At 35.3% G+C, this 25,060-nt stretch overlaps 1 protein-coding gene across 2 annotated transcripts; it reads left to right on the top strand.

Annotated features, from left to right (window-relative positions):
- Positions 1 to 84: 84 nt before the first annotated feature.
- Positions 85 to 23,231, top strand: LOC121418391 (sorting nexin-6-like). 2 transcript variants are annotated; one of them, XM_041612229.1, is made up of 14 exons: positions 85 to 127; positions 240 to 287; positions 4,454 to 4,561; positions 5,327 to 5,365; positions 12,202 to 12,312; positions 13,327 to 13,448; positions 14,146 to 14,269; positions 15,144 to 15,239; positions 16,963 to 17,068; positions 17,719 to 17,794; positions 18,664 to 18,703; positions 19,146 to 19,232; positions 21,920 to 22,165; positions 22,649 to 23,231. In XM_041612229.1, the coding sequence occupies exons 1-14, from the start codon at positions 122 to 124 to the stop codon at positions 22,703 to 22,705; spliced, it is 1,266 nt and encodes a 421-aa protein (XP_041468163.1). In that variant the 5' UTR covers positions 85 to 121; the 3' UTR covers positions 22,706 to 23,231. The 2 variants fall into 2 exon arrangements, with proteins under 2 accessions (XP_041468163.1, XP_041468164.1); XM_041612230.1 differs by lacking the exon at positions 5,327 to 5,365.
- Positions 23,232 to 25,060: the final 1,829 nt, after the last annotated feature.

Here is a 25,060-nt window from a genome sequence, read left to right as displayed (position 1 = left end):
TACAATAGGCGTGCTAGCGGACGACGTCATGCGGCGCGCGCGGATAATACGTACACACCCCCTCGATTGCGCACGCACGCTGTATACGCGCGAACACACACGGCGAATTGCAAGTGCAGCCATGATGGTGGGTGGATACTTTTTCTAATATTGTGATTTTAGTACAGTATTGTTTGTGCTTAGAATATGAATATTGTGAAATTGTAATTGAAATAATTTTTATCTTTGTTATTTGCTAGGACGGAATGGAGGACAGCCAAGATCTCTTGGCAGAGGACCAGGGAAAGGTGAATAAAATTTTCAATTTTTTGTGCACAGCTACAGCAAAGCCACACAGACACAGTCACTCACACTCAGTCACAGGCAATGGCAATGACAAATTGACATGATTGATTGGCATTTGAATGTGCAATGAATAGCACTGCACTGCAAACATCATTTTGAATATGCATGGGTTCAACTTATGTGGGCAATCCTGTATTTTAGGTGTTGATGTGCGTGGCGCATGGCGAGCGAGGTCCAGCTCCACGACCGCTGTTAACGGTAGTTCAGTACTGTCTGAGTGCGTACGTACATGCCAGGTAATGGGGTATGGCAGGCCGTTTATTATTTCTTCATTCTATACCCCCCCCCGCCATGACAAGTAACGCTGATTACTGTTGGTTTGATATAAATTACCATTATACTCTTCATCCTTCACCCATAAGTGCTCAGATATACCCCCTATTATGCCCCAAATAATAAAACGCCCTAAAACCAAGGTGTGCTGCATGGCATTATACAGACAATAGAGGCGCACAGCCAATATGGGAGACTCTCCAATAGGGGAGACGATCTCCCACATTGGAGACTTGCTTTGCAAAAGGACAAAAGAAACAACACCAACAAAAGTATGATTTTTTCCACCCAAAATTTTGTCTCACTGAGGTCAGAAGCCCATTTGTTCTGTGTGTGATTGACAAAAAAAATCCTTATCAAAACAAAAGTAGACGGTGAATTTTTAAAGTAGATGGTGAAAAGGGGGAATTTTCATGAGGAATCTGCTCATCACATTTTTATTTGCCGCCAAGGCCCGGGGGGGCCACTTCCATTCACGAGTGGATACCATGCGCGACCATGGGGTCTCGAAAAGCACCCTAAACACGTAATTTCCATATTCTGAAAATGCACCCCTTAACAAGTATTGGCGTGTGTAACCCTACCCTTAACAAGTATTGGAAACAAAACGATAATCTTGGCAAATATTCCCTGAAATCAACCCCTAAACAAGTACAGGAATGTTTTATTGTTATGGGTCCTTCGGTCGTCGGCTTTACCTTATTTGGTTTAGCACGACCCCACCTTCTACACCTCGCGCAAATAGGACTCTAAACACGAAGTGTTGGGGCAAATAGGACATCCTTTATAAAACATTTTAATTTTGTTTTATCATCCCCACAATTTCGACCCTAAACACGTAATTTCCTAGCGAAATAGATACCCTTTTTTCATTATTTTTGTGTTTTTGACACCCTTATCACGTTACGTACGTAACGTGCCCTATCGTGAAAAAGACATCCTTTTTACGTGTTTTTTTGGTCGCGCATGGTATCCACTCGTCAATGTAAGTGCCCCCCCGGGCGCCAAGGTAATCCTTTTGCCGCAAATGTAAACAAAGGAAATTGGTCTCCAAAACTGGAGACTGTCTCTGAAATTGGATACCCAAATTCTTCACAAAAGTCTCCGATATAGGAGATAATCCCCACATTGGAGACAGTCTCCAATATTGTCCGTGCGCCTCTACTGTTATGTATCTTCATTGCATACCCCCCGCCCTCCTGGCCATGACTAGTCCCGGGTCACGTGACACCCTGACGGCTTTTAAGTTTAGGTATAACGTTATTCTATACTAACTGAAGTTAGCAACCTAAAATAATTTAGACCTCTAAAATACAGGGTTGCCCTTATGTGTTTGTTGAATTAAACCTTGGCTCACACCTTTGTGTTTAAGCTGCATGAATCGAAGCCAGGAAATTGCTGCATTGCCAGTATATACAGTACGCATACGGCATAGCACAGCTACCGCATACCGTACTCAGCAAAACATTTGGTTGCAAAAAAGTTTTTACCTAAACACGCACTACTGCTTTGACAATGACTCTCTACAAGCTTTTCGGGGCTCGTAGTCGCAGTACGTCGTACATCATTGCAGATAACATACATTAAGGTTACTTTAAGAAGTTAAGCCAAGGTTCAGTTCTGGATGCAGGATCTTCTGTTCCTCTATGATTATGTCCAGCTCCTGGTGATAAACAGTGACATCTGAAGAATTAGCGCTGTCCGGGGGAACTTGGAAGAACCTTATATAACAATCAAATTTAAATTCTGCATTGCACCACCAAAAATCAGTCCTTATAAACCGATGTGACATAGGTAATTCGAGGTAAATTATCTAAACACTAAGTTAACGCTGCATTGAATGCTGAGTAAGCTAGCTGCTCGGTCGCGCTTGTTCGTTCTTGCGAGTGCTTGCTCATTATAGAATGATAGAGGAACCTAAAGAGCTATGCACTTTGTTACAAATGATAAAAACTGCCAATTTTAACATTTGAACAAACAATCTTTCACTAATTCATGGCAAACTTTTATTAACCAAGAAGAAAATATCACAAAACTCACTATACGAAAATCCTATGTGTCTAGTCTATATACACTTTTAAGCAGATAAAAGCATCATCTGTTTTCTCAATTTTTTTTCAAAAAGTCTTGCATTAAGTAGTGAAAAATAATAATTGTGAATATTGTGCTTTGTAATGTCTGATATTAGCCTATTTTCCATCATGATAGCAAGATCCCAAAATGACTGTTTTCTCCAAACAATTTGTCTTGACATAGAACAACTGGCTATAACAAGCAAACACTGTGTCAACAATATGGTGAAGGGCAGGATTTTATGCAAACCTGTGCCATTTATGATAGTGAAGTGTACAGCTTTGAGCCAACACCTAGTTCACTTCATGCAAAATTTGCAAATTTTCTCCAAGATGACATGGGGTCCATTGCAGAAAGAGTTGCGTTAAAATGCAAGTCAAAAAATAAATCCCAAATGCGCGCTGTTGATTGGTTGAAAATCAAGTTGCGATTGATTGCAACTCTTTCTGCAACGGGTCCCTGATGATGATGATATACATACATAAGCTTCAGTCCTGAACGCAGGATCTCCTGTTCCTCTACATGTATGTCCATCTCCTGGTGATATAACTACGGTACATGTACAGTGATGTCTGAAGAATTAGCGCGGTCAGGGGGAGGAACCTTGGAATCAAATTTAAATTCATGGTTCCTCCCCCAGACCAGTAAAGCCCTAGTTAAGGCAGTTAATTTAGGTCCAGCATATTGAAAAATATATAGGTGTAGAGCGATCCAGAATGAAATTGTAGAGGGTGGTACATGTTGCCAAGATAAATAAAACCCTACAGAACATGATTCTGCAGTCAAAGGAACTACATTGTAGGTGCAGGTATTGTCAATGCTCTGTGGCTATACTCACTGAGTCCATAAAGGTATGGGTCAGAATCCCATCCTATGATCCTTGGCTGATATTGAAAATTTTATTTCTGTTACATTATAAACTGCTATTACAATAACAGTTATTCAATTGTATTTTGACTTGGACATTAGTTAATTTAAAAGAAAAAAAAGCCAGAAGCTTAACTAAATATTAACTTGGTTTGGCAGATTTAATAGTGGCTGAGCATAACAAATTTGGTCCTCACCAGCTTACCCTATTAAGTCCTTAGTTCTCCATAATAAAGAAAATTTGAAAACTCACAGAATTGGGTAGAACACAAAATTTAATAGAAAAGAAAATGCAGTGAAAATGTTGAAAACCAAAGGAAAAAGCCAACATGTCATTCCCAGCCCTTGTATTGCAATATATGGAATAGAGTTCTAGTACTGTAGTATGCCTACATGTAGCTATGATCATTTGAGTTTACATTTTTTGTCATTGCCTATATCAATTTTGCATCATTTTTCATCCAAATCAGTTTAGAAAATCTATATTCTTGCTGGAATTGCATTTTTCAGATTTCTGTTCTTTCATGTAAGCAATGATAATGAGTGATGTTTAATAGAGTAATTATGAGTGAAGTACAAGTCCATCTAAAATAGAATTGCAAATAATTTGATTGTTTCAGCAATCATCGAAATGTAAAGTTCTTTTTGAACTTCATAGATCTATAGATCACCTAGACTTTAGATGGTATCGGTATGCCATCAATTTAGGGGAGAGCCTGGTGATTTAGGACCACTGTAACCAATTTGCCTTCATTTTAAAATCCTAAAGAGTAAAAAAAAAATCAGAAAAGGTTGAGCTTACACTGGTTTGGGATAGTATAATGCTGCCGAATTTCAAGACATATATTTCAGATAGAATCTAACATGCCATCATAATCTTATTATATATTTACAGACCAGGACCGAGTCTAATGTTGACTTGAACACAGACACGTCTCTACTAGTTGACATCTCGGATGCACTGAGTGAGAGAGATAAAGTTAAATTCACCGTCCATACTAAAGTGAGTATACCACCTTAAATCAAAACTGATTCAGCAAATCAAATATGTGTGCAGATATCAATTGAAAAGGTCATTTTTGGCTTGCCCGTTGATCTATAATTTTGTTCACATCGTTGTTTAAATGCAATCATATTAGTACATGTAACTCTGTGCGAACCCCCCTGTACCCAAAAAATAAAGATTTAAAAATTAATGTGTTCTTGAGTTCTATCGTCTCTTCGTTCGTGAAACATCCAATGTGATGTTCAAAGTTTGCCCACAAAAGTTTTCTTTGTTCATTTTATGGCACTTGGATGGCTTCTTTTTGTGTGTTATGCTGAGCCTTTCAAAATGATTTTATTTTGTATGAAATACAAGATTTTTACACCTGTTGATATAATAGAAATGTATGTGCATGTTGAGTGGTGTGTTCAGTGCTTTGCCATACCATTTCCCATTTGAAATGACTTGTACCGAGAGACACCAAAAGAAAAGCAGAAAAAATGCAATGCTAAAAATTATTTTCATTAATGGATTTTGAAAAGTTAGTAATGACCCCATAACTTACATGTATATCTTTAACACTAGAGATCAGAAAATCAAATTATTTAATTTTCGTATGGCATTATTCCATAGCTCATTTGAATCTTCCCCAAATTGATGTGGCTTGATATATTACTCCTTTTGTTCTTGGGTATTGAAATGAATCTGCTTATTGCATCATAAAGTTTTCAGTGGTTATGTTCAGTTGACTGCAGGCATCTCTGTGTGTTTCCTTTTTTGTAGCGCCCCTCCAGACCAAATTTGCTTGATTCATTGTCCCTAGTAAGTGTCTTTTATTTATGTTTAGATTTGTTCCTTGCTCCCTTAAATTGTGAAATTGGATGAAAATTGCCAACATGGTCTTTTGTTACTTGACAACTTTTTTCCCTTTTCTGTGTTAAATATTTAAAAGTCTATCTCATTTACTTGACAACTTTTTTCCCTTTTCTGTGTTAACTTTTTAAGTCTTTCTATCACATTTATTTCAGGGCCCATTGCACAAGACTTACTGTAATACTTGCTATTACTTGTACATGTATTGTAACTAACCCTTCATGGAAAACAGGTTTTTGATCGGTTATTGAGCAATATGCCATGCTCAATAGCCAATCAAAATCCAGTATTCCATGAAGAGTTACTATGTATAGTGTCAGAAAAAGTTACTAGTTTTATGCAATGGTCGCCTGAACTTGTTCTCCAACATGAGATACATTTTATGCAAGTTATGATTTCATTTCTAACATAAATTCTAATTTGTATAAATTTGCTACTTCTTTGTGATTTTAGTTGTTTATTTTTCTGGTAATGAAGGCAATGGCAAATATGTTGGACATTTTTGTCTCAACTGCATAGCAGAGTGAGACTAGGTGACGCTTTTCCGACGGCGGCGGCGTCAACATCAAATCTGTTCTCAAGGTTAAGTTTTTTGAAATGACAGCATAAATTAGAAAGTATATGGACCTAGTTCATTAAACTTGGACATAAGGTTACTCAAGTATTTCTGAATATCCTGTTTGAGTTTTAGGTCACATGACCAAGGTCAGAGGTCATTTAGGATTTTAGGGTCAATGAACTTACATGTACCATGTTGGGGGAGTCAATATCGAAATTTTAACCTTGGGTTAAGTTTTTGAAATAACTTCGAAAGTATGGGAACCTAGTTCATGAAATTTAGCCATAAGGGTAATCAAATATTACTGAACGTCCTGCCTAAGTTTCAAGTCACATTACCAAGGTCAAAGTTCATTTAGAGTACATGTAAATCAATTTTGACTAAGTTGGGGATATTTGTTGAATTACCATGATAACTTTGAAAGTTTATGGATCTGATTCATAAAACTTGGACACATAATATTAATCAAGTATCACTGAACATCCTGTACGAGTTTCAGGTCACATGACCAAGGTTAAATGGTCATTGATTTAAGGTCAATGGACTTTGGCCATATTGGAGGTAATTATTAAATTGCTGTCATAACTTTCAAAGTTAATTGATATAGTTTATGAATTGTGGACATTTGGGTAATCAAGTATCACTGACAAGTCCTATGTCACATGATCAAGGTCAAATGTCATTTAGGGTCAATGAACATAGTATTGTATCATGATATGAAATCATAAATGGTGTTTTTGTGAATAACTTGTAGTTTTCAAAGTCAGCACTGCTGCTACATGTATATTGAATCGCGTAATGCATACATGTGAGACTGCCAGGGACACTCCACTTGTATTGTTCTTATGTAAAAAAGAAGAAAAAAAAAGGATTTACAACTTGGCATTTAGAACAATTAGTTCACTTTCCTGCATGTTCTATGTTTACACGATTTTAGTGAAGAGCAGCAAATTGCTACATGTACCTTGCATTTTTTTCTTCAGTACCATTGCATGTTAAATGATTTATATTTGTTCAGATAACAGCATTATCATAATGCAGGAAAATATTTTTTTTAGTCTCGTACAATTCACTATTGAAAAAATATTAATAAAATTTATTTAGAAATGCATGTAGGAGAAAATGAAAAGAAATACATCATTTATTTTCAAAGTGCAAAATTGAAAATTTGTTTTGGTTGGTGACATCATCTACATGTATTTGTTTTTTTTTTTATCTTAATAAATATTGCTTTGATTTACTTTAGTTGCTCCAATTTTATCTAGCAGTTCTACATAAAATGTCAGATTCAGTTTATGAGTGAGACAACAACACAGATTAAAAGATGAATGGATTTTGACCAAATATCTTTCATTAGTTGCAGCTTGTGTTAGTTTTAAGAAATGTTTAGACATTACTGATAAATCAAACTCAGTTTATTGTCCTAGACTTTTAGTTTCTAATCTCTTTATAAAGTTTTAGATGTTGATTGATGGTTTCTTTTCGGCTGTATTCTGTTACTGTAAGAAGTGTCTAGGTTACTGAATTAGCAATGTGCTGGGAGTACTTTGTTTTCAATTCTTTCATGTCAAGTCAGTAGTGAATGCAGGAGCTGAGGGTGAGAAGTCTGTACACAGTATGTTTCAATCTAAAATTCAAGCCCCCCCCCACAGATCATTTGGGTAAATTATTGTGGTATGGTGTAACTTGTTTATAGTGTAATATTGAATGAATCCCATCAATGATGCTGACATTCATTCAAGATTACACTGTAAACAAGGTCGATGTACATGTATCCGTCTCTGCGGAGTGTTCTCAATCATTTTTTTTTTAAATAATAATTTCTAACTTTTACATAACTTTCACAAATGATATCAAATTGAATGAGTATTAGTGTAATAAAAAAGCACAGTAATGTTGATATCCTGGTATAAATATCCATGTGATCATCATATGAACAGGAAGTAATATAAGAGGAGCTGCTTTCTATTTATTTATAAAGATGATATGTTATGAGCCTTTAGTATAATCGAAAGAATATAAGAAATTAACCTTCCAACAACTCCAAGTTGGTCTCATACTCTAATGCTGTACTATTATTAAAACAGAATTATGAAAAATTCAGGTTTTAAATGAAACTGTTAGTATCTGTACCCCGTATGCATTTCAGATACAAATGTGTGGCTTCCTGGGCAAAGTCATTTCTCATTTGGTTGGTTATGAAATCCACTGTTATAGCATTATGTGAAGGTATCCACTTATATCATTGGCTTCCAGGCTACTTGTACCATGACTGTATTTACTTGACAAGAAAACATATTTATCTTTCATTCTACCATGTGACAGTAGAAGGAACTCAAGGAAGTATTCACCTTCAGTCTTTGTACTTGTGCAACATCTGGTTTCACTTTCAATTTCTCCCTACTATATCAAACGTCACTTGCTAATTATCTCATAAGGTGGTTTCAGACCGCCTCAAAGTTCGTCAGTTCCAGGTATTTTCTGATCGGGAAATTTACCCTGATCAGAAAATACCATAATATTGGCAAAGTGAAAGAAAATACCCAATTTGTCAAAATTACGAGAACTTTCGCAGGGATTTTTCTAAGGTCGCAGGTATTTTGGCAGTGTGAGAGCAATTTACGGAACTTTCAGCCCAGCGTGTAGTTGGGCGCGGGGCCGTGGGTGGCTGCTGAGCTAGTGATTTTGAATCTTACGCCTTGCTTGCTTATCAGACCATACTGCGCATGCTCGTAACTTCAGGAACTTATTCCGAAGGGTGTGTTTCGGGCGGTGTGAATGCAGGAATAATTAATGGGTATTTTAAGCATAAAAAGATTCTCGTAATTTAACGGGGATTCTTATGATTGAGGCGGTCTGAAACTACCTATGTGGGTTTGACTTTAACAAGGATAATATGAAGAGGCTGAACATACAGGGTTTAGTCCTGTCTATAGAATCTGAAGTTTAGATACTTTTATTTGAGTTCATTAGAAGAGTACATCACCTTTTGCTTTGCAAAAATACATGTTTAGGGTGCTCTTGGAGACCCCATGGTCGGGCATGGTATCCACTCGTCATTGGAAGTGCCCCCCCCCCGGGAGATTTTGATCAGCTTATGTGGGTTTCTACATTACAGTCTTCATAGTACTTATGATCATGATATATGAGTCATTCATTGGTGGGTAGCAACAGCTTCATGGGTGGTGTATTGCTAACCAGTTACCTTCTGGACAATTTTCAGGTAATGGGAGTTTCCTGCCAATGCATAATTTTTTGATACAGTGACAAAGGAGATAACAAATCGAGTTTGCAATCAATTCACCCGTTTTCCTTCCTTGTTACAAATTAGTGTACAAAATGGATGCAGTGATACATGAGAGATTGTCTATGTCCTACCTGGAGGGGGGGGCTCAACATTTTACACAATTTTGCAGTGTAGAAACCTCTTGCTTCGATACTGTGTATCAAGACTTTTTCCTTCGTGCCATTTGCATCTTTAGCACATAAGACCGAATTTGCAATGCCTGGGTTTAACGTTTGGATAGTAATTTTGCACATGCATTTCACATAAAAAAAAAATTGCCAATATTATGCAATTATGCATGTATTGTACATGTATAAATATTTTTGCTTTCAGACTTCAGTTCGTATTACTTGATTTTATAATGCTGTTTATATTCCAATACATGTAAGTGTTTCCGACAAATTACATTGAAAACACAATGAAAAAAAATACAATAATGATACATTAATTGAAAAACAATGTATTTCATTTTGATAAATAGATATTTTCATAGTATAACATATGATAATTACATGATATGCCAAGATACAAATTCATGAAAATATGAAATGAAATAAGAGAACTTCAAGAAAGGCTTATAACTATAAGGCTTTGTGGGTACAGTGTACAATTTCCCTGATATGAACACTGCTTGTAGTGCGCTCAGCAAAATTGTTTTATAATTAATCACCCATTTTTGAGACAGGCAAAAAGCAAACAGTTGAAATCATGGAATACAAATGTAGTGCTGTTTATTTTGACATGCTGTGTGAAACTGTTAACTGTTGTAGATTTAGCATCCAAATAATGAAACAACTGCTCACCTTTAGCTCCACTTGAATATGTGTACAGTGTACAAAAAAGTGTTGGGGCGATTCCATGCTAGAAAAATCAGTCATTTTCACAACATTTTTCATCCTGCTGTCTAAATAAATGAGAAACTTCAATTTGTTTTGTGTAATAAAGTATCGTAGGGTAGTCATGCAAAAATATGACAACCAAGAAATATATGTTGTCCATGGGTGAATTAGAGATGAAACTGTTGCGTGTCGTATGGAAGACTTCCGAAGAATCCCGTACTACACACAACATTTTCACCCATAATCAGACATTTTTTGTTGGATATCCGATCGGTTTTTCACATGACTTCCCCCTATAACTTTATCACTGACAAAAAAGAAAATTTATCACTCAAGCATTCAGCTAAGAGACTGGAAAGTGTTGTCAAAATGTCGCTTACTACATGTATGGAATCGCCCATTGATACAATTTATTAATATAGTCATTGAATTGAAAATGTTACTGTATGAAGATTGGTGTATTTCACTTGAGTTCAGAGATTTATCATGAGACAGCAATACGCCAATAAATGTTAAGTTAATTACACATTTATATGTAAACGTATGCAGGCCTGGAGGCTACTTTTTGTGAGATGCCTCCTTGCTTCATCATCTTTTCTCATTCATGTAAAGCAGATGTTACATGTATGCGCTACTTTTAAATTTCAATGTACAAGTGTATGCACTTGATGTATTGCTAAGATTTAAACTGTTCTGTCTATATCATTGCCTGTACAGTTATGGATTGTAATTTTCTCAAAGAAGCATTTGAAGGACATTTCATAGTTTTTATAACCCCCCTCCCCCATGATACCATGAGCAGAAAGTAATGGCAAACACTAGGTCATATCATGTCATCTAGATTATTGCCCCTGAATGTATTGAATATCATTTTATTCAGTTGATATTATTGATTTTAGAATGAGGAGAGGCTGTCCTGCATTTTTAATTATAAACTGTATGTCATGAGTCTTTTATTTATTTCTTGTCTTGTTGTGTTTTCACTTTATGTGCTTTTCACTCTTTACAGTGTTCCTTTAAAATAGTTTTAATAGTTTGAAACTTTGAGTTGATATCTGGGCCCCATCTCACAAAGAGTTACGATTGATCCAATCAACCACAACTATGGAAGGCCAGCAGCGTCAACATCTAAAATGCCTGTTTATTCAAACAAATTTTTAGATATGATGTGTATTTATACATTCATTGTTTTCTTTACCATTTGGTGTGTTCGCTTTTGTTTACAAAGGACATTTTGCAAATTTCCTGTATAAAAATTATGGCATTGATGGATTTTTGTCTCGCCTGCATAGAAGAGTGAGACCATAGGCACCGCTTTTTTTATGGCGGCTGCGGCGTCAACATAGAATCTTAACTGAAGGTTAAGTTTTTGAAATGACAGCATTACTATGAAAGTATATGGACCTATATATGTTCACTTGGACATAGGGTTAATCAAGTATTACTTTGGTATTACACCCTTGGTCATATGACCAAGGTCAAAGGTCATTTAAGATCAATGAACTTTTGCCATGTTGAAAATTTATGGATCTAGTTTAGAAAACTTTTGAGATAAGAGTAATCAAGTATCACTGAACATCCCATGTGAGTTTCAGGTCATAGGTCATTTAAGGTCAATAAACTTAGGCATGTTGGGGGTAATTGTTGAATTTCCACCATAGGTTTGAAAGTTTATAGATAGAGTGAATGAGATGTGGATATGGGTGTAATCGAGTATCACTGACAATTCTTTGGTCACCGTTCAAATGTCATTTATGGTCAATGAACGTAGTATTTTATAAGAAAGATGTTTTTGTGAATGATCATATTTAGTTTTCAAATTCAGCACTGCTGCTATATTAAATCGTGTAATGCATGCGAGACTGCCAGAGACGCTCCACATGTTTGGGTTATCAATACACTTTTGTAAATTGATTCACATTGCAATTCTGATGTATGTTTGGTTGGTGTGACAGGATTAATTTGGGATGAAAAAGAACATGAGCCAACTTACAATGCATGACCCCCACCCTAACATTTTGTTTTATCAAGTTCATTCAAGTCTTGAATAGAAGTATATTCTATATCATTTAATCTATTTTTTTTGTTTTTGTTTTTGTAGACTACCTTACCTGAGTTTAGTGAAAGTGATTTCTCTGTACAGAGGGAGCATGAAGAGTTCATATGGCTACATACCATGTATGAGGAAAATGAGGACTACGGAGGCATCATTGTAAGTTATTTTCAGTTTACAGTAAAGACGATTAAAACCAGGATGTGTGCTAAGCATTTTTTTTTTTTTTGGGGGGGGTGGTATATGTGCTATGCATATTTTTTTTAGTGGTATGTAATTTACCAACACTTGAGGAGAGAAGACTGGCACTGTGTAAAAAATGTGCAAAATCACTTCCAACTCATCCTCTGTGTAAGACATGGCTACCTCAAAAAAAAACATACAAACATATCCCTTTGTTGTACAAACCACTATCAACAATTTTTAATAAGAACAACAAGATTTAAAAACAGTCCATTGCCTTTTTAGGTTGACATACTCAACTGAAGATGAGTGTGTCGACTAGGAAAGACAATGCACAATGGTCACCCCCACCCCACCATACAATTATTTTTGTCATTTAAATAAGTGCCAGTGTCCACTCCTTCAAGTCTGCCATTATGTTACATCCATTCATCCATTCATTGCCTTTTATGCTTTATCTAAATTGTATTAGCTTTTGAATGTATAGCCTTTTTAATGCATTTTACTTTGGTTTTTACCATGTATTAATTGTGCCAACACCAACTTGTAAACATGACTTTTCCAGCTCCTGCTGTTTTTTCATCTGTAATTGTTAACATGTTTGATTATCAATAAAGACCATTTTTTAATTTTGAATTGAATTAATGGCTTCTTTGGTCTTATGATTTCTATAATGATTTATTTAAATGTGGGGATGTTTTGTTGATCCTTTTGCGGTGTTGAAAATGAAACAGGAAACACTTAATGACCTCTTACATTGTAGGTACTTGTAAAAATTGCTTTGTTATTCAAAACTTGATTGTCCAAATTATTAATAGATTTGCAATATAATCAGTGTGAAATTACACAATTAACAAAGATCAGAGACTTTTGATATCCAAGAGTGTATATTCTACAACAGACATTCAAAGCATGAAGCAATGAGAATTTGTAAAAATACCAAGAATTTAATGATATTGCAACAAAACGTTCTCTTTCCTGCTGCTGTAGATTCCACCAGCTCCCCCAAGGCCAGACTTTGATGCCTCGAGAGAAAAGCTACAAAAGCTGGGTGAAGGAGAGGGTACGATGACCAAAGAAGAATTCAACAAGATGAAACAAGAACTAGAAGCGTAAGTAATCATTACTTTCAATTGTTGTTTTCAGCCCTTAAGTGATTTATTGTCAGCAAGTAATTATTCTTCATTATCACTTTAGGTGCACCCAAGACCATTTAGTAAAGGGCATCAATAGTAAAATGTATTTTTCAAAGGGACACATGCATTGGATCACCACGGGGCACAAAGTCCTGAGTCAAAGAGGACACTTATTTTGGCCTTGAAAAGACAAGTCCACCCTTACAAAAAGTTGATTTGAATAAAAAGAGAAAAATCCGACAAGCATAACACTGAAAATTTCATCAAGATCGGATGTAAAATTAGAAAGTTATGACGTTTCGCTTAATTTCACAAAATAGTTATATTCACATCCTGGTCGGTATGCAAATGAAGGAACTGATGGCATCACTCACTCACCATTTCTTTTGTATTTTATTACATAAAATATGAAATTTTACTAATTTTCTCAGTTCTGTGAAACAAAGTTTTATTTCGCCCTATATAAGATATATTTTGTGTTAATTAAAAGTACAAATTTTCTTACTTTCTGCTCAGTCATAACAAAGACAGTCATATCCCATTTATATTTAACTCTATATTGCCCTTTTAACTGGGTCGATTTAAGTTAAAACTTGAATGATCTTAAAAGAGTATTATTAGTTGCTTTCAAATTTCGAGGTTATTTGTGTACTCTTACTTGATTTGTTGACAGGGAATACCTTGCCACGTTCAAGAAGACGGTCGCCATGCACGAGGTATTTCTTCAACGCCTTGCTGCCCACGCTACCCTTAGAAATGACCATAACTTCAGAGTCTTCCTGGAATACAAGCAAGATGTGAGTCTTTGTTGAAGAAATGTTGTGTGTATGTATGCTAGTTGCACCCTTTTTGTGATGTCACTCTTTCCCGTTATCCTGCGTGATTGGTCGTCTACAGTGTACTCAACACCATGCATTAATCACTGTGTTTCTATTTCAAAGTGGTGGCAAACCTCGCTTAAAGATTAATGAAATTAGTAAACACTGATTTCATGAGAAAGTCTGTAAAAGCAAGGTTTTTAATTATCATATCATCATGGATCTATATCTGGTACAGTCATATTAGCTGGACTGTGGGAAATCATGAAATCTAAGCTGAAAAACAATCACACTGAAGATCACCAACACATATAAGCACACGTGGGATAGTGGTAGTTGTACATCATGTCTTTATTAGAGATCAAGAATAACAAGAACCAGGCCCAGCAACCTATCAGGTTGGCCGGCAGGTTGAATTTACATTATTATATGATACTAACAGTAGAAGTACAGTATACATTACCATCATAATACATTATCATATTACTGTTCGATAAAGTAATATACGATAATAGCATTAAATATCTAGGTATTTGTTATTGCTTGGATAAACACCCAACAACTTCATGTTTGTTTTTGCCAATTTCCCCCACAGTTATGCACTTTCTGCCGAAATCCTTCGGCACATACTTTTTATTTACACAGACAGACACTTGTGGACAATTGATTGGATTCTGCACAAACTTGTTTTGAAATTGATACCACAACTGGCATTTCTCTTTGACCCTAAAATGACCTACATGGCTTTTGCCAATGATATGATAAAAAAGACTTGACCACAAACATTTAGCTAATTTAAATGAGTGCTGGAGCTATTAGTAAAATATTTTCTTTTCTTGCCTTTTTCTTGCAGTTAAATGTACGTGGGAAGAACAAGAAGGAGAGGCTGAGTGGGCTCATGAAGTTTGTCAGCAAGTCAGTGGATGAAGTTTTAGTTTCAGGACAAAAGGTATTCATTAATGTCAAAATTATATTTTCTGTTTTCCTTAATCAAAATCCAGCCTATTTGTTAAATATCTTTAATAAATCTGAAACTGTACATAGTATTCGTACTCATAGTGCACAAAGCACAGGTTTGATTTTGCCCTAAGTACGAACAGAAATGGGCAAACAAAGTTTTTCTTTTGCTGGTGCATTCATTTGGAATAATTGACCTAATTTAAAAAAATGCCAAATCCGAATCCTCATTTAGTCTGTTATTTTGGCGTTATAATAGCCTTAATTTATAAACTGGCCTTTTGTGTTATTCTTTTCTTTACAGTTTGTTGGTCTCAACTTACCTTGTACACTTATTATACCCATGTTTGTTTTATGTTTGTATTTTTTTTATAGGGCCTCCAAAGACAACAGTATACCAATTGGTTTCCTCTCACGATCTCTCTCCCTTTCTCTTTTTTGTCCCCGTATTACATGATTATACTTGTAATATTTCATTCAATGCCCTAGTTGCATTCTGTTCGAATTACACTTTCACACTTCTTGACGTTTGTACATGCTTCATTGATCAATATGTTACTATTTAAAGTTTCTTTTTTTATAGTATATCTTTTATGATTGTGTAATATGATTATCGGTCTGTTGTAATTGTTTGCTTTTATTTCATCGTTATAATATTGTACTTTGCCTTTGTTTATACTGTGCACTGGATTTTTCAGTCTTTGGACTGTTTTGCCAGTTTCTTATTGAATAAATACCATACTACTACTACTACTACTTCATTACTGATGGAGCCACCCTACTGAAAAAAAGACTTATGAATAAATAAAAATAAATTTAAAAAAGTCATTCAAATAAAAGAAGTCTGTTTCAAGTATCATAGGCAGGGGCAGCTCCAGGATGTGTGGTCTCTTACTTTATTTTGTTAAAAAATGCTTGCCTTAAAATATGCCTTTTCAGATAAATTTAGATTTGAAATTGAATTTGCCCTTCTATAATGTTATTCATATTGAGAAACTAAATGTTTTTGAGCAGGAAGTACCTTTCTTGCTATTTGGTGAAATAATGATTGCGGTAGGAATGTATTGAGGAGTGAATTCGCATGTTATCATCATTCAAGAGGGCCTATATTACAAGACTGCACTGTTAAGAATGTTGCATTGTGGGTTATAAATGTTGTATGATTTGAGAAGTTAAGGACATGAGGTGGTGCTGGTTCATTTCTACTTTAAAATTCAAGGGTGCATTTAGCTATTAAAACAAAAAAAAATCGATATAAGTTGAAATAGAAGTCTGCATTAAAAACAAGCTGACCCTCTGTCAGTACATTGTTAGTACTCTGTGAGTAGAGCGTTGTGGCCCAGTGGATCAGTCTTCTGCCTTTGAAAAAGAGGGCCATGGGTTTGAATCCCAGCCATGGCGTAATTTCCTTCAGCAAAATATTAATCCACATTGTGCTACACTCGACCCAGGTGAGGTTAATGGGTACCCGGCAGGATTAATTCCTTGAATGCATGAGCGCTGAAAGGCAGCTCGGGCTAAAGCCGGGGTCATAATAATCATAACGCGCCTCGGAATAGAATATTTCTAGATAGATGGTGCTATATAAATGCCTATTATTATTATTACATTATTGGTATTTGTCTATCCTCCTTAAACCTGGAATATTGCTGTATAACTCTTCGAAGGGAAAATCATTAATGACAAGGGAATGTTTCAATTTTCTTTTATGACAGGATGTAGATTCGTTCTTTGAGCATGAGAAGAACTTCCTGGTTGAGTACCATAACAAGGTGAAAGACTCGACTTCCAAGTCAGATAGGATGACAAGGTCACACAAAGGTACTAGTTTGATCTGAACAAATTTCATTTTTGCTTTGTGAGAAATATTTTATACCCCTCAAGAAACAAAACCCTAGAAGGAAGGGAAAAGAGTTACATGGGGAGCTGGGGGCAATTTAGCCCCCCAAATTGCTCAAAAGAGCCCTGGAAACAGAAGCAATGGAAATCCACATTCATCACAGTGTGAAAGCTTATCCAATGTTGCATATTTTAGAAGTTAGATTTGAAAAATAGCCCCCCCCCCAAAAAAAAAAAAAGGGAAAAAAAGCAATAATAATAAATAAATAAATATAATAATGATAAATGAATGAATAAATAAATAGTATTGAAAAATATTTATAAAAAATAAAATAAAAATAATTAAAAAAAGAACATTGTTTTGCCTCCTAGGGTATGGGTATGTTGTGAATAAAAGTGACATTCTTTTTCTCTGTATGCTGGTTGATGGAAGTCACATTCCCTTCCTTGGATAATCAGTTTAGTTTATCATTTCGCCTTTGTAATTAGAGATACCATTCCAACTTTTCATTAGAATAGGGGAATGGGGGTATCCATATGTTCCTTGAAAAAGGAGTGCATGCATGTTTTGCAAACAATGCATACAATGTATTGTATTGAATTCGTTAACTTCATTCATTCTACTATTTCAGATGTAGCAGACACGTACATTAAAATATCAGGGGGATTGCTTGGACTTGGAACAATAGACAAGACAGAGTTAGACAAGTGAGTATAAATCAAGCCAGTACTTGCTTCTTTACATGTTACTTTTCACTTGGTTTTGACTCATAAATAGAACCATAATGTTTATATTACATTGACTAGCCTTGACAGAGATACTGCATATATTTCCCAAAGTAGTCTTGCCAAAGAAGTCTTGCATTGCCCAGAGTTGTGACCAGGGCTATATGGGTCCAGTGAAGGAAATATATGTGGTATCAACCCAAAACAACTGCCAATATAATTATTATTACCTCCAGTTACAAGACCATATTGTGTAATTCAAACTATTATTTGTATCAACAATGCGTCTGCCTGTCAGAACTCATTATTCTTGTTCTTGATATATAGAAAAGTAAGTGATCTAAGTGATTATGACATAAAATGATACTGCGCTCTTAGGCTTGATCACCTGGGAATACAGATAGTTTGGACCAGTGATTTAGGACAGAGGCGTAATAGGAAAATTAACAAACTTTGCTATAAAGGAGGAATGTATGAATATTATGGTTGCTGAAAAGAAAAGGAAGTGTGCATGACCCATGGTGTAAAAAAGCTGATGTGGGTAAAAAATTGTTTCTGTTTAATATGGAAAGGCATTGTAAGATATGAAATTTGACATCTCATTTTGCCATAGAAATGGCTTCTTAAAATAGTATGGTGATTGCAAGATGACTTCTTTTCTTGTTTAAGTGTTATGTGAAATTATGATTTTATTTTCAATTTCCAATGTATACCAGTTAACACTTTGAGCTAGTTCCACTTAATTTAATACACACCCTATGTAATAATTTCATAGAAGATCATATTTTTAGAAATTGAAGGAATAATTAATTATATTGCATGTTTTTATCACTTTAACTTCATATCTTCAGATTCTTCATCAAAATAGCAGAGACATTTGAAAAGTTGAGAGTAAGTAAAACTTAAAGTCCAATTTTTTTTCAACTGTGATATTAGTATTTATAAAAGAACCATATCTTCTCTGGTTTCTTATCATATAGTCAATTGGTAATAGGTATTTCTTGTTTTTTCAAGTCAGGTATTGCAAGCTGTGTGTTGGTACATTAGATTTTCATATTGATACATTTCTTTCGATTTTAATTGTGCTTGTGATAATAGCATATTGATGAAATGTAGTGGGACCCTAAATGTCCATATTTTTCTTTGGATATATGTATCATCAGTATGATAGTTATCATAACAATTTTGATGATAGAAATAGATATTTTATAAGCACTTTGAACAAAGAAGTACCATAACCATGTGCAATATATAGTTATTGATCAAATCTCCAAATATTTGATTGTTTATTTATGATGGTATAATTTTCTTTTCTGCTCTCTTCGTGTATTAGAAACTTGAAGCCCGTGTTGCCTCTGATGAAGATCTAAAGCAGTCAGACCTCCTACGATATTATATGAGGGATTCATCAGCAGCAAAGGTAAACTCTGTTCACCATCGTTCATTTTGGTTTTCTTGATTACTGTACAACGCCTACTTAGCTTGTTGTACGCGAGCAAATGAGAGGCTGAATGTCTAACTTTTGTACCGTTGCGCACAAGACACACCATCCAAAACTTTCCCTTCCAAAATGTACCGTTGCGTGGCTTTAGGAGGTGATGTCACAATACGATTTGATTAATTGCGCTCAGTAGAAAGAAGGTGCAATACGCGTATAAGTCTACTGGCTAAACGCGCAATGCTGCCCAAGGTCTTGTGCGATCGTGGGATTTTGCTATTTGCTTTCGATTTTTTTTTTGCTCCCTTTTCATAGATTACTGAAGGAAAAACTTTTTTTTTCTTCATAGTTTTGCTAAATTCTAAGGCGTTGTACAACAAAAATAGCAAATATTCTTATTCGTGCAATGGTGCGAGATTTTGCATTCGATGTAAGAAAGAGACGCTCTATTCAACTCGGCTAACGCCTCTTTGAATAGAGCATTTTTCTTTCACCTCAAGCGAAACCATCGCACTCATGCCTATTCGCTATTTGTATATTGATTAATATGCCATTTTTGTCACCTAGTAATTTATTTGCTGAAGTTAAGTTAATTTATATCCATTAACTCATTACCATTATGCAAAATTTTGTTTTTGTCTCGCGTGCATAGCAGAGCGAGACTATCTGTGCCACTTTTCCGACGGCGGTGACGGTGTCAACGTCAAATCTTGACCGAAGGTTAAGTTTTTGAAATGACATTATAACTTAGAAAGTATATGGACCTAGTTCATGAAACTTGGAAAGGTTAATTAAGTATTACTGAACATCCCACCTGAGTTTCAGGTCACATGACTAAGGTCAAAGGTCATTTAGGGTCAATGAATTTAGACCATGTTGGGGGAATCAGTATCGAAATCTTAACCAAGAATAAGTTTTAGAAATGTCATCATAACTTAAAAATTATATGGACCTAGTTAATGAAACTGGGACATAAGGGTAATCAATTATCACTGACCATCCTGCCTTAGTTTCAGGCCAAATTCCCAAGGTCATCAGAGGTCACTTAAGGTCAATGAACTGTGGCCATGTTTGGGGTATTTGTGGACATGTCATAACTTAAAAGGTTATAGATCTAGTTCATGAAACTTGGACATATGAGCAACCATGTATCCCTGACGTTTCAGGTCACATGGCCAAGGTCAATGAGCTTTTGATGTGTAAGAGGTATTTGTTGAGTTGGCATCATAACTTTTATGGATCTAGTTCATGAAACAGATATAAGGGTAATCAAGTATGAATGATTGTTTTGCACTTATCTTAGGTCACATGATCATGGTCAAAGGCAATTTTGGGTCAATAGACATAATATTGTCATATGTATGGTTTTTGTCTCACCTGCGAAGCAGAGTGAGACTATAGGCGCCGCTTTTCCGACGGCGGCAGCGACGGCGGCGTCAACATCAAATCTTAACCTGAGGTTAAGTTTTTGAAATGACGTCATAACTTAGAAAGTACATGGACCTAGTTAATAAAACTTGGCCATAAGGTTAATCAAGTATTACTGAACATCCTATTAGAGTTTCATGTCACATGACCAAGGTCAAAGGTCATTTTGGGTCAATGAACTTAGACCATGTTGGAGGGATCAACATCGAAATCTTAACCTGAGGTTAAGTTTTTGAAATGTCATCATAACTTAGAAAATATATGGACCTAGTTCATGAAACTTGGACATAAGGTTAATCAAGTATCACTAAACATCCTGCATGAGTTTCACGTCACATGACCAAGGTCAAAGGTCATTTAGGGTCAATGAACTTTGGCCGAATTGGGGATATCTGTTGAATTCCCATCATAACTTTGAAAGTTTATGGATCTGATTCATGAAACTTGGACATAATAGTAATCAAGCATCACTGAACATTTTGTGCAAGTTTCAGGTCTCATGATTAAGGTCAAAGGTCATTTAGGGTCAATGAACTTTGGCCGAATTGGGGGTATCTGTTGAATTACCATCATAACTTTGAAAGTTTATTGGTCTAGTTCATTAAACTTGGACATTATAGTAATCAAGTATCTCTGAACATCCTGTGCGCGTTTCAGGTCACATGACTAAGGTCAAAGGTCAATGAACTTTGGCCGAACTGGGTGTATCTGTTGAATTATCATCATAACTTTGAAAGTTTATGGATCTGATTCATGAAACTTGTACATAAGAGTAATCAAGTATCACTGAACATCCTGTGCGAGTTTCAGGTCACATGATCAAGGTCACAGGTCATGTAAGGTCAATGAACTTTGGCCATGTTGGGGTTTTTTGTTGAATAACCATCATATCTCTGTAAGTTTATTGGTCTAGTTCATAAAAAGTGGACATAAGAGTAACCATGTATCACTGAACATCTTGTGCGTGTTAGAGTAGTATTCAAAGTCAATACTGCTGCTATATTGAACCGCGTGATGCAGGTGAGACGGCCAGAGGCATTCCACTTGTTTTGAATATTTATTCAATAGAGCTCTGTTTTCAAAGTCAACACTGCTGCTATATCAAATCGTGTAATGCAGGTGAGACTGCCAGAGGCGTTCCACTTGTTTATACTAGTATGTTTTATCCTTTAGAACTAGCTTTTATTTCATGCAAGAAAATAACTAAGAAATAACATACCCAATCTTTTCATCTCCACCAGGATCTTCTGTACAGGCGCATGAGGGCACTTGTCAACTACCAGAATGCCAACAAGGCACTGGAGAAGGCCCGTATGAAGAACAAGGATGTTCATGCAGCCGAAAGGAACCAGACGGAAGCTTGTGAAAAGTTTGAGAAGATGTCCGAAGTGGCCAAGACGGAGCTAACAGACTTCAAAGCAAGGAGGGTGATAGCCTACAGGAAGAACCTTACAGAACTAGCAGAATTAGAACTTAAACATGCCAAGGTAAGGAGAGATCAATGCTGTTTTCTGAAATTTTGTGTAACTGAAGTCATGAATTGTCAGTACTTAGTCCTAACTTTTAAGTTCATTTACTTCTCAAGAGGTCAACAGATAGAAAATACACAGAAACAAACTGTAACAATATACATAATCTAAGTTATAGAAAGGGGGTGTGTTAGTGTACGGTCTGTATGTAGTTAATGTTGCGGGTCAAACTACTTCCTCGGTTTTTTTTACCAGTGCTCAAGAAACTTGGCATAATCATTGGTCGTGGCGTCAAGATTTGCAAGACACATTTGTTATCCATTGGAGATTGTGTTGCTGTGGTAACAGCAGATTTAAACAAAAATGGGGGTATTTTTCAGTGATTTTCCTACTAGCTATTCTGACATTTTCCTTGACCATTCTCTAGAGTGATTATGGGGTTATATACTGATTATCTATGTGTTATTGTAATTTATTTCTTCTCTTTTTGTCTGTTTCCAGGCACAAGTACAACTGCTGCGAAACACCTTAGCATCATTGAAAGAAGACATGCCTTGAGGTTAACCCGCTGGTGATAAAAATCAAATATGTCCTATTGATATATATATATATATATACTCTATTCTTTTGAAGATATATTATTTTATAAAATGTAATCGATCACCAACTGGCATGTTGATTTGCAAGAGTACCATGTCAGTGACGTAATGAACACCTCGGAATGCCTTTTAGCTTGTAAGCTCTCTTTGTATATAGAATGACAATGAAATTATTGAAGGATAAGAATCGTATTGGAGCTGTTGCAAATTGACTCACCCTCACTGACATGTTATAAGCTACTGAAATCCTTGAATATGATTGGCTTAGAGCAAACTCATCGGTCAAAGCACCATCTGTTTCTTTTATGTAATGCTCCTCTTGCATCATTCACTATTTTATGAAGTATAGAAAGCAAAATCATGTTACTATGGCCACAAGAATAAAGCTTAATATATTAGTCATACATATTAAGAATATATGATAGTAATGAACTTAGTGTTTAAGGTGAACACTGACCAGCCATATTGAGTGTTTATTTTGATATTGGATAAAAAAATACACAATACCTGTGTTGATGGCATTCAGGACTTTTTCCAGATATCACCTTTATTCCCTGACTGAAGCTACCTGCCCAAATGTGCCAATACTGTATTCCCTCTTCTCAAATTTATCAGTTTTCAAGACCACCCATTATGTAGATAAAACAAGAATAAGCTGTACACTTTAAATCTTTGAGGTATAAAAGTTCATACTTTTGTAAGAAAATGGGTGATTTCAAGTCCGGTGTTGGCCTTGGTGTTGAAATTTGGATTGCTTCCACTAGCTCCAAAACTTATTCAGAATTTGTAACACTGATCCAGATCACATTATTGACACCTAAACAACTAGTTAGTGACTTTTCGGGACCATCTTCATGTTATGTTTGGTGTTATAATCATGTAAAAATTGACCTAACACCAACACCAAAAGGTTAACACTGGACTTGAAATCACCCAATGCATATTCACTTGGATGTGAATTTGAGGGATTGTAGGAGTGATTTGGGGTTTCACGTTGACTAGGTTTATTAATACCAAAGACAGTTGCTGTGAAGTATCTTCCAAGTTGCTGCCCCTTGTCCCCGCCTGTCAAATACGGCAAAACAGCGGAAAGTTGTGCTTGATTTTTCGTTAAAGGCATGGCAGTTCAACCAAGCTTTGATTCAATATGGATATGATATTTGAGTTAAACCTTTCTATCTTGTTTCCAAACAATTGTGTTTCTTTGTATAACTTCATCAATGTCACAAGATTTTATCTTTGGTAGTTTAGGTGAAAGAGAGAGCCTATGATTTAATCATTTATTTGTGTTGTCAATAATTTGCATATTAATGATTTGAATTAAATTCAGTTTTTGTTTGACAAATGTTCAAAATTTATGAATGACCGCCATATTTGTAGAAATGTAGATCATACAATGACGTAATTTGTTTTGATATTTACTACATATATTGACATTATTCAACTTATTATTTTATATGAATTGAATATCTTTCCATTACTTGTCATGTGAGCTTTTAAAGTACTTCAATCAAACAGACCATCAAATATTTACAGAAATGGGAACAATTCATTCTTTTTTATATAATTTCTGTAAATGTATAAAAGAGGATAAGTTTATAATTCAATATTTTAAGCTGTATTTATATTGAAGATGGTGTGCATGGTGTGCATGGTGTATTGGTGTCAAAATCCATGAAAGAATTTAATTTGTTCTTTTAATGGAAAGTTGCTTTTCAAACTATATTTCCTCTGTTTTTTTTTGTCTTGTAGCATATTTTCAGCGTAATTGTCTATTTTCATATTTTTGATACCCGACAATAATACAAATGATTATTGAGGAGTCGAAAGTGTTCCATTCTGTTTGTTAAATAATTGTGTTCAGGATGTGTTCAAATGAGTTATTTGAATTTTTGTACTGTATGATTGAAAATTACTTAATAGTATAATTTGATTGTCATTTGAGTATGTGAAATGTTTGTCTGCATGTTAAAATCCCCTGGTTCATTCTTATTACTTCCTCTATAATTACATTCCATAATGGTAAGAGAAAAAGGGATTTGGATATGTGAACATAAGTTTGAAGTAAAAGTAGTCTAATGAAACCCAAACCCATCTACCATCTTTAAACTTCATTAACTTGATTTTGTGTTGGATATTACCCAAAGCATTGGGTATGATTTTTTTTTTAGACTAATCTTGAAATATATCTGTTGTACTTTTTTTTCTATTGTAGTTATGTCTGTTTTAAAGATTTACCTGAAACCAATATTTACAGTTTGGTTTATGTCTTTCAGCACAATGCACCAAACACATTTAGTAGGTAGGGTTAATA

This window comes from Lytechinus variegatus, chromosome 7 (genome assembly GCF_018143015.1).
Source record: "Lytechinus variegatus isolate NC3 chromosome 7, Lvar_3.0, whole genome shotgun sequence".
Taxonomy (NCBI): domain Eukaryota; kingdom Metazoa; phylum Echinodermata; class Echinoidea; order Temnopleuroida; family Toxopneustidae; genus Lytechinus; species Lytechinus variegatus.
Note: the sequence above shows the minus strand (reverse complement) of the source record. Positions and strands in the feature narration are given on the sequence as shown.